Consider the following 10,902-nt stretch of genomic DNA (forward strand, 5'->3'; position numbering starts at 1 on the left):
TGGTGTCCCCTTATCTCCATAGGCTTCTCTCGGCGCTGGTAGGAGCTGCGGAGCGAACATGGAGGTGAAGGGTCCTTGTGGCATCTCCACGTCAGGTAAAATACCGTACGGTTATGTATCTGGTCACCTGCTTGGCTGATCAGGCCATTGATCTAATGTTCTGGGGGCCGCCGGACCTCAATGTGGTATCACTAGACAAAACTGTGCTATCTGGTTCAATATGGCAGCGATTGAAATGGCGGGAATATGGAGAATCGCCAAACAGTGCAAGGGTCCCGGGCATCACTGCTGCAATGTAGTGCACCCAAAGATGTCACTGCAGGGACATCATATATGCACTAGATTCACGGGCACGTGGCCCACCCTAAAGCCTGATACCCCCAGATCGTCTGTCCGTGTATACAGACAATGTACCTCGTCCCAACACCGCAGGCGTGCTGTGCTGCTTGGCTGCTGTGCCGTCTCGTCTGCACTGTGAGACACGGACACATGTGATTACCGCCCCACACACAGGTTTAGCGACACGGGTGTATTATGGGGATGGGCACGGTCACGTATATTAAGACCCCCCGAATCTGCATAGACTGGAGAACCCAGATAATTGGGCTCGGTTACGTCCCCCATACACAATTGATGGCTGGCGATCCTTGTATCTTCCACGTCACCTGTTGGGGGAGAGTCTGGAGGCCCCCATGCACATTACTGCTCACTGTATAGGACTTTGCATATGGGGGCGATTAGGTGGTAATATTAGTGCACTATACACAACTGCTTCTCACAAAATTAGAATATCCTCAAAAAGTTAATTTATTTCAGTTCTTCAATACAAAAAGTGAAACTCCTATATTATATAGTCATTACAGAGTGATCTATTTCACGTGTTTATTTCTGTTAATGTTGATGATTATGGCTTACAGCCAACGAAAACCCAAAAGTCATTATCTCAGTAAATTAGAATACTTTATAACACCAGCTTGAAAAATGATTTTAACATCCGAAATGTTGGCCTACTGAAATGTATGTTCAGTAAATGCGCTCAATATTTCGTCGGGCTCCTTTTGCATCAATTAATGCATCAATGCGGCGTGGCATGGAGGCGATCAGCCTGTGGCGCTGCTGAGGGGTTATAGAAGCCCAGGTTGCTTTGATAGCAGCTTTCAGCTCGTCTGCATTGTTGGGTCTGGTGTCTCATCTTCCTCCTGACTCCATAGATTCTCTATGGAGTTAAGATCAGGCGAGTTTGCTGCAAATCAAGCACAGTGATACTGTTGTTTGTAAACCAGGTATTGGTACTTTTTTTTTTCTCTCTCTCTCTCTCTCTCAAGAAGGTTCCTGTGCTGAATTCACATAGACTTGAGGACGCCATTGTTTGGGCACTGTTGTGCCATTATGCACTACATGGCAGTATTATTAATGAACGGTTTGGTGGTTTTAATGATGGGATTCCAGTTATCCACTGATGTGTAGATGTTCTCTACAGGTGGGGCCCTGTTTGATGCCTCCTCTAAGCAGAGAGCCCAATTGATCTCCGACCTCGGAGAGAAACAGCGAGATCTCCAGGAGTCACTGCGTCAGAAGGTCCATGAGCTGCGAAGGCTGTGTCTGCAGGAGGCGGTGAGTATGACGGCTCCATTACTTGTAAATGCCCGTCATATGCCGGTGACTGTACGGACTGGCACGGCGTGGTGGCGGAGTCCTGCTCGCACAGCTCTCATCCCAGCCCCCTTCGGTGTGGCAATCAATGAGGCTTTACTGATTTCTGCTGCCTGAGCCATGAAGGGGGCAGTCAGTCCTGTCCTAACGTCTCACCCAGCACTGCTGTTTTCCCCCCCAGGAGCTGACGGGGCAGGTCCCCCCGGAGTACCCCTTGGAGTATGGCGAGAGACCCCCAGTCATCACAAGGAAGCAGAGAGCATTTCGAGTGAGCGCCGCCACTGTAACCAGAGCAGAGGTGACGATGCAGACAACTTAGAGGTGGTCTCATAAAAAACATATCACCTGTCCACAGGATTGGTAAATGTGTGATTGCTGGGGTCCGGCTGCTGAGACCCCCATGGATCCCAAGAACAGGGCTTAACGCTGTCTGTGAATGGAGCCATAGTGAGCGTGTGCGACAACCACTCCTGTAGAGGATGAGCACAAATCCCACATGTCCACTCCCTCCCCAGTCACACAGGGGACTTTGGGACCTCCTTTGTCATGATCGGTGGGGGTCCCAGTGGTTGGACCTGCAGCAATTTTACAGTCAACTTATCTTGTGACTAGGTCATGAATGTGGAAGGATTTCTGCATATCCCTTTAACCCCTTAAAGATGAATGTTGAATATATCGGTCACAATGATCTTGTTGAGAAATATATCAACCTTTCTTGAAAAGCACTGCACCGCGCCGGTCAGCTAAATGTCGCGCGCCGGTCTGCTAAATGTCGCGCACATGCGTCACTGTTCCGATGTCCCGCTCTGGCTTGTTCCAGCGATGTTGGCGCTGCTGTTCCTGGAGGGTGACATGGCTTTGGTCACGTGCTGGCTACATGTCCTGAGTGGCCATTTGTCAGTTGCAGCCTTTACTATTTCGTCCACCCTGACTAAATATTGATGAGCCGCTGACACTGCAGCTGGCACGTGGCACAATAATGTCACATCACTTTCCGTGAACAGTGGCACCTACGCCACTAGAACGGAGCCACAGCAGCAGGGGAGTATCCACTGTTATTATCTTCGAGGGGTCCTTAGCTGATTGCGCTGGGATGGACCAGTCGTGCACAACCCTTTAGGTCCGTAAATGCCACTAGCAGTTGGTGATACTGGGACATCACTGCCACTCGGATCATCGCTCTGCTATAATGAAGAGTCTGTGTTCCTGGTGACTGGAGAGCCCGACGTCATTTCCAGCAGAGATCCCAGACTCTGGCTGCATCCAAATGAACATGGCTCGCGTCCAGTGCAGTCAGGTGCAGCCTGTCCTTGGTGGATAACGCTGCGTGCGACCTTGGGGCTCGTTTCTGATAACGATGTTGTTTGTCCTCTAAGGCATCTGAGAATTAGGAAGCAATTTCCCACTATTACCCCTAGTAATTATAGATGATGGGAGATAATGGAGGCGTGCAGAGTCATCTGCGCCGTCTACTGGCAGTTCGTGGGATTACAACTATCACCATGTGTACAACGATCCCTGCTGGGAATGAACAGGATGCTCCATGGGGCAGCATATTATTATTATTATTATTATTATTATTATTATTATTATTATTATTATTATTATTATTATTATTATTATTATTATTATTATTTATTTATTTATTTATTTATATAGCACCATTGATTCCATGGTGCTGTACATGAGAAGGGGTTACATACAAGTTAGAAATATCACATACAGTAAACAAACTAACAATGACAGACTGATACAGAGGGGCGAGGACCCTGCCCTTGCGGGCTTACATTCTACAGGATACACCCTTTTGTCCCCAAACATGCTGTTGGTACTCCTCCACATATATTTTTTTTGATTGTTAGGACACCAAAAACATTAAGATCTGAATTCCAGCTGTTGAGACTACATTTCCCAGCATTCCATAGGGCCACACTCATTTAGATTTTTTTTTTTTTCTTTTGCATCCTTACATGTTGTGCCTCATTAACATATTATGGGAATATTAACCTTAGAGTAACCCAGATTCTTTCTGCCGGCAGGAGGTCCAGCTTGAGCGTTTGGAGAGGGACTTTGCTCTGCAGCTGCAGATGTCCGAGGCGGCCCGGAAGCTGAGCTTGGCAGCTGAGCAGAGCGCGGAGCTGACGCTGGAGCAGCGCAGGAAGCGCAGGCTGGTGTATCTGGATGCACTACGTAGACTGCAGGAGTTAGAGGAGCAGAGCAACAACCTGCGCAGAAAGCTGGGCTTGAGACCCACACACAGGGTGCCGCACAGTCTGCTGGGTGAGTTATTGCTGCCCTGGCAGGCTTGGCTTGTATGCTGCCCTGGCAGGCTTGGCTTGTATGCTGCCCTGGCAGGCTTGGCTTGTATGCCGCCCTGGCACGCTTGGCTTGTATGCCGCCCTGGCACGCTTGGCTTGTATGCCGCCCTGGCACGCTTGGCTTGTATGCCGCCCTGGCACGCTTGGCTTGTATGCCGCCCTGGCACGCTTGGCTTGTATGCCGCCCTGGCACGCTTGGCTTGTATGCCGCCCTGGCACGCTTGGCTTGTATGCTGCCCTGGCACGCTTGGCTTGTATGCCGCCCTGGCACGCTTGGCTTTTTTTACCATCCTATGACATATTTGTTTTGTTTATTGCAGATGAAGCGTACCAATCCGAATGCAGCTCATTATCGGAGAGTGCCAGCCACGGTGAGACCATCATGATTTATTAATGGGTTAATGAGAGCATTAGGGGGGCACTGCGTAACTCTGCTGTTCTCCTAAAGATGACATCCTATCCTCCACAATGCGACCGTCTCCTCCTCGATTGACTGAACACTCCCGAGCTGTCTCCAGCAGTCCGGAGAGAAGAGTCGGATGGAAAGCGTCACCTGTAGAGCTGTACTGTGAAGTCCACAACCGGCGCAACTCCATGGCGAGCGCGGCAAGGTGAGGCAGGACAACAGCGGGGCCGTCCACCTCCGTCATTGGTACAGAAGGATCAAAGGCTATGGGGCTGCAGAGCGGCTTTGATCAGGGCACTCCGGTCTGCTACATGTGCAGCCCAGATGTGCCCTGGGGTTAACGCCGTCCGGTCTAGCACTGTATGCTGTAGTCATGAAGGCTTTCATGTTGGTGCACGGCCTGAATAGCCGCCCTTAGACTGTGGTAAGTAGCCTAGGGGGGGGGGGGTTACAATTATTTTCTGGATCTAATTGGTTGGTTCTAGCTGCCAATTTATTATGTTAACCAATGAAGCGCCATCCATGTTCATGTGGTTATTTTTGGTACTGCAGCTCAGCTACAGTCATGTTATGTGACTAGGACAGAAGTGCAGTAACCGGCAGAGCCACATGGATTACAGCAGCGCTGTGCTGGCTACTGCAGTGAAAGGGCTACAGGGTTGATTGTTAGGGGGGCACCAGGCTCTGGACCCCCTCCAATAACACCTGAATATCCAATGTCGGGTGCCGGAAGGACGGAGGGAGGGAGTAGTGTGCAGGAGGACGGGGCTGATTAGTTATACTTATACATTTAATAGCAGGCTTTTATCACCTGTAGTCCCACTAGGTCGTTCCCTCGGAGTCTGTCCAGTCTAGAGGGCCGAAGTGTCCCCGCCACCCCCATTTTGAGCCGGAATGCCTGCAGCAGCTCTGCCCTAAGGTGGGTATATGGGTTTTTTTGTGAGGGAGGGCATTTGGTGAACGGATTCAGCTGAGCATACACGTTTTGACAAGTCCGGCTGATTAACATCAGATATTTGGGAGGTGGGAGGACCAGGCTGTTGGATTTTAACATGCCTGATTTTCTGGGAAAGTAAGTAATTAGAGGCTTTTGGTAGCGGCTTGCTCCCCTTGGATCATTCAGAGCACATGCACACTCGGATGAGCGGAGTATGCATGTGTACCAGGGGTCAGGCCACAGCTACCTAATGTGTACCTCCAGCTTTGACTAATGACTCCAGCTCTTTTGGGGGGCACGTTCTCCTGCCAATCACTTCTCCTTCTTCCAGGTCAGACAGCTCAGGACTTTCTCAGAGACAGTGGACTGGGAGTCAGGACTCTCAGGTGGGCTTCCCCAGTGATCGCCCAAACATCCATTCCACACGGAGCCGTCGCAGTAACAGCTCGGAAGCTTTGATTGAGAGACCACCTCCTACAGAGACCCAGGGAAAACCGTCCTTCAAAAGTTCTGAAGCTCTAAGTGAGCGCCCGCAGCCTGGCATGGCGCCCTCGCATCACCAGCAACGGGGGGCAAGATCTCCTGATCCCCGGACACCTAACGCCAATCCTCGGCTTCCTTATGAAGATATTTTGCTGGATTATTACATGGAACGACAGCAGCAACAGCAGCAGCGAGGGTGGGTGGAACCGGATGGTCACTGGTGGGTAGAACCCGAAGCTCCGTGGTGGGCAGATCCGGATGGCACGAGCCATTACTCGCGTCGGGATGGTTATTATGACGGGTATCCAGGAAGTCCTGCCATGAGGAGCCGCGCTGAAACTCAACAGCGCAGGAATGTTGCCCGCAACAAGTCTTGTGGCCCCCATTTGACTGATACATCACACTTTCAGCAGCCTTGGCACGCTGATGGCTTCCAACAACGCCCTGCGGCTCAGGTTTCTCATCCGGGTCCGCGATCTCGAAGCCAACCGCGTGCTCCGCCACCTGAGGCTATGGAGAGGAATGTGCATAAAGCTTTGGCCCTGGAGGGACTTCGGGACTGGTACCTTCGCAATTCAGCTGCCCCGGCTGGAGTGCAAAGGGGCCCTATCCCCCCGCACATGCAGTATCCGAGATACTATCGGCCCGGCTACCACGATGGACACTATCAGGCTGGATCCCCTCTTCCACACTCCATCAGTTTCACTGGGGCCCCAATGCATGGCAGGTATGAGATTCTCTACTAGCAGCCGCCTCCTGCCGCGCTCAGACTCCTCTCTGCTCCGCCCGGCTCTGATTTCACACTAAAGTTTTATTACACTACAGCTTCTATAATATTATATTCTGCACTTCTTTTTTTTTTTTTTTTTTTTTTTAATCTGTTTAGACCAAACGTGTTTCACATATAATGTTATGCCAGTCTTTCTATCGGGCCCTCCGGTATTGCAGCTTCGGGCATCATGCTTGCACTCATTTGAGTGTTTATCTGGGTTACGTGGGTGTAAGGCAGACTGCTGTGTCAGCGCTCTGATCTCTCTGGAGGGACAGACTCCTCTGCACAGGGCAAATCCTACAGGGGCCTGACTGTCTGCAATGGCTGAGCGCTCGTAAGCTGCAATACCGAAGGATCTGTATGTAAAAACTGCACCGTCCTTAGAGACAGAACATGTATGCATAAAAATAACTGCACTGGTAAGTCCATCTCTGAATGCATTGTACAGTTTTTATATAGGTGTAATCTGTATGTAACGATAGGTCAGTTTGTAAACATATCATGTATTGCACTGATCCTGAGTTACATACTCCAGAGCTGCACTCACTATTCTGCTGGTGCACGGCACTGATCCTGTACTAACATGAGTTACATCCTGTATTATACTCCAGAGCTGCACTCACTATTCTGCTGGTGCAGTCACTGTGTACATACATTACATTACTGATCCTGAGTTGCATCTATATTATACTCCAGAGCTGCACTCACTACTCTGCTGGTGCAGTCACTGAGTACATACATTACATTACTTATACTGTGTTACATCCAGAGCTGCAATCAATATTCTGCTGATCACCAGAACAAGGCTGAGAGATATCCGCTCTGAAACTTGCAGAATAGTGAGTGCAGCTCTGGAGTATAATAACTTTGCATCAGAAATGCAATGTATTTAGATGCAAACTGACCTTTTTATGTAGATTAATTTTTATGAAAACTGTACAGTGAGGTTTGGGAATGGACATATGATGTGAACCCAGAATATCTGGATAATGTTTTAAGAGCTTAAACAATTGGCGACTGAGAATATTCTCTCGGGCTGCTCGTTACCAGCAGTGTCTATCAGCACTTTGGTGGGATTTACACCTTGATCTTTATAGTAACATTATATCTGAATATTTATATATTTTTTTTGTCCTCTTTGTTCTTTTCATTTTTGCTTTGGGACACCGACCCTGTAAAGTGTAGCTCCACCTTGTGCTCCGGCTATACAGGGACCTGCGAGCAGAACCATGTGCTAGTATACTTCCAATATTGGGGGTCTTCAGAGATTTATTGGTGGTCGCTCAGCTTCCCCAATGTGGGGCTACACTTTCTCTTCTTAGTTATTGTGAGCTGCTGTGTATATTTCTAATGCTTTGTTTCTGCTTTCCCCTCTTTTTCTGCCCTACATCCATCTTGCTCCACCCTACACATTACATAACCCCCCATGACACTGGCATATTACGCTGACTCCATGGTACAACAACTTTTTTTATCCGACTTTTTCATATTCTTATTTTTTTTTTTTTTTTTTCTCTTCATTTCAAACAAACGCCACACCTACGGTTTACAAAAAACACCCCTTTCTTTCTTCACTTTCCCCCCCATCTATCACCGGCTACTTCCCCAGACACTTTACAGAGTACGTTGATGAAGATTTGTACAACCCGTCCTCTGCGATCACCCGGACGCAAGGACCGCGGTCGGCGGAGGGCACGCCGCCTGGAACTTTAGTCTGACACTGGAACCCAAACCATAATGGACCCAACTGATTTCTTCAGTACGGAGCCTCCTACTCCACCAAATGAAGAGCCATCTTCCAAGAAAGAGATGCCCGTATTCCTCCACCATCTAAGGAGTAGGACGCGGTAGGAACTGTCGGTCAACAGGCTCTTATCTCCTTCGTCACCTCTAGTGCAATAAGTACCCCCTCGATTTTGCACCTATTTGGGCAGACAGAGGTTAATTTGCTGCAAAGGGGACACGTCTCTATATGTTTTTGTTTTTTATGGCCAAGTAACCACTCTGGAGAATGAAGTTCCTCCCTGGCGGGGGTGTATTCTATGTATAAGGTCTTTGTCCAGGTCGGTTATTATGTGTTCTGTACATTCGCTGATGTCCGTCTCCCGTAGTGAAGAGAGAAGATGATTCCTATGGACACTCTAATGATGCCGCCACTTACCTCGCTAGGAGCTGTGACCTTCAAGAGGATGTAGCGGAGCTCGGCGGGGGTCTACTGCTACGTCAGCGCTCCGAGACCCTCCTTACTGTAAATTGCTGTCTTCTCAATGAATGTTATTAGTTAGTAGAGACACTGGAGAACTATTAGGCGGGTTGGGGGGGTTGCCCCTTGGATGGACAGGGGCCGAGCTGGACTCGCTGCCTCTGATTGATTGGAATTATGGCAAGAAAAAAAAAAATCTGCGGACTTTGTAATATCGTGGTTGCTTTTAACTGTTACTAACACTGAGATGTGACTGGATAACACTGTGCAATATGTACAAACTGAAAATTTTATTGGGTCGGTGGGACCTTAATTTGTTATTGGTTGGGACAGTTTAACAATAAATGGTTAAAAAACAAATAAAATGGCATTTGTCATTCTTGGTTTATATAGGATCTCATTTAGGTTTCAGCAGTTGGCCCCCACCAGGCGCTAATGTAGTCGTGGTGGAGTGAAGCTGTGGAGTCAGTATGCAATGGACCCACTCCTAAATAATGATACACTGGATGCAGGATGGGCTGTAAGTGCTTCCATAATAATTTTGGAAGGTTATGAAATGTCCTATAAATGTCTGTGCTGTTCCTGATCTAAAGATCTTACTTTATGTACATGCTGAGTAGTGGTCAGCGCTGTGGGGTCGGAGTCAGGGAAATTGAGGAGTCGGAGGTTTAGCTTACCGACTCCACAGCCTTGTTGTTTAGAGCTGCTCCTCACAACTCCGTGAGGTAGATAAATTCATAGTAGCTGCTTTTGAAGGCTGTTACATTCTGTATTATTCTCCAGAGCTGCACTCACTATTCTGCTGGTGCAGTCAGTGTACATACTTTACATTACTGATCCTGTACTGATACTGAGTTACATCCTGTATTATACCCCAGAGCTGCACTCACTATTCTGCTGATGCAGTAACTGTGCACACATACCTCCCAACCGTCCCGGATCCAGCGGGACTGTCCTGATTTTGAGAGTCAGCTCCGCAATCCCGGGCCGGACATTAGTTGTCCTGCACTGGTCGGGAGGTGTGTATATCACCCGGTCAGCTCCCTGAGTCCCTGCACCCGCAGAGCAGTGCACCACATATTGGCTGCTCTGTGCGCACAGGACCTGTGATGAGGTCACAGGATGGGAGGAGTCAGGGGTCACATGATCGGGAGGACCACCGTGTACAGGACTCTGCTGGTTGCCATGGCACTGGACGAGGGTAAGCGTATGTGTGAGGTCAGGAGGTGTTTACAGTGTGGATGCCGTGTGTGTACGAGGTGTATGGATCAGAGCAGCGTGTGAAAGGTGTATGGAGCGGAGTTGTGTGTATAAGAGGTGTACGGAGCACAGCCGCGTGTGTACGAGGTGTATGGAGCAGAGTCGTGTGTGTGTGTGTAAGACGTGTATGGTGCGGAGCTATGTGTGTACGAGGTGTACGGAGCACAGCCGCGTGTGTACGAGGTCTACAGATTGGAGCAGCATGCGAAAGGTGTACGGAGCGGAGTTGTGTGTGTGTGTGTGTATAAGAGGTGTACGGAGCCATGTGTACGAGGTGTACGGAGTACAGCAGCATGTGTACGAGGTGTGCGGATCGGAGCAGAGTGTTAAAGGTGTATGGAGCAGAGTCGTGTGTGTACGGAGCGGAGCCGTGTGTGTGCAAGGTATACGGAGCGGAGCAGCGTGTGCAATGTGTATGGAGCGGAGCCGAGTGTACGAGGTGTACGGATTGGAGCCGTGTGTGAGGTGTACAGAGCGGAGACGCATGTGCAAGGTGTATGGAACGCAGTTGTGTGTGTACGAGGTGTATGAAGCGGAGCCTTGTGTGTACGGTGTGGAGCCGTGTGTGTATGAGGTGTACGGAGTGGAGGCGTGTGTGTACGAGGTTTACGGAGCAGAGTCGCATGTGTACGAGGTGTACGGAGCAGACGCTGGCTGAGTCGGATCGGAGCAGATATTACTCCTTGCTCTGACACTGACTGGCACAGGAGACACGGAGAGGTCTTTATCAGTGGCGTATCACAGCTGCAGCGACGTGAGCAGTCAGTGGGGCAGCTGGATGACACGATTCAGCGCCGTGGGAGTGGAAGCTGCCAGCTGCTGCGCGGTGAAAGGTGTGTGTGTAGTGATGGAGAAGGCAATGATGGGGGT

General features: G+C 49.5%; 1 protein-coding gene across 7 annotated transcripts in view; it reads left to right on the forward strand.

Moving 5' to 3' along the window:
• The window catches only part of CCDC120 (coiled-coil domain containing 120), a 28,053-nt gene extending 18,916 nt beyond the window's left edge, over positions 1-9,137 (forward strand). For 6 of the 7 annotated variants that reach the window (XM_069747941.1, XM_069747948.1, XM_069747943.1 and 3 more), the window contains 9 exons: positions 23-95; positions 1,481-1,614; positions 1,835-1,951; positions 3,693-3,933; positions 4,292-4,342; positions 4,420-4,582; positions 5,195-5,296; positions 5,646-6,524; positions 8,179-9,137. In XM_069747941.1, the coding sequence (XP_069604042.1) occupies positions 23-95; positions 1,481-1,614; positions 1,835-1,951; positions 3,693-3,933; positions 4,292-4,342; positions 4,420-4,582; positions 5,195-5,296; positions 5,646-6,524; positions 8,179-8,287 (1,869 nt within the window). In that variant the 3' untranslated portion in view covers positions 8,288-9,137. The remainder of the gene's footprint in view (positions 1-22; positions 96-1,480; positions 1,615-1,834; positions 1,952-3,692; positions 3,934-4,291; positions 4,343-4,419; positions 4,583-5,194; positions 5,297-5,645; positions 6,525-8,178) is intronic. The other variant, XM_069747947.1, reaches the window with a different exon arrangement.
• The last annotated feature ends 1,765 nt before the right edge of the window (positions 9,138-10,902 follow it).

The sequence above is a fragment of the Ranitomeya imitator genome, chromosome 2 (genome assembly GCF_032444005.1).
Source record: "Ranitomeya imitator isolate aRanImi1 chromosome 2, aRanImi1.pri, whole genome shotgun sequence".
NCBI classification, from domain to species: Eukaryota; Metazoa; Chordata; class Amphibia; order Anura; family Dendrobatidae; genus Ranitomeya; species Ranitomeya imitator.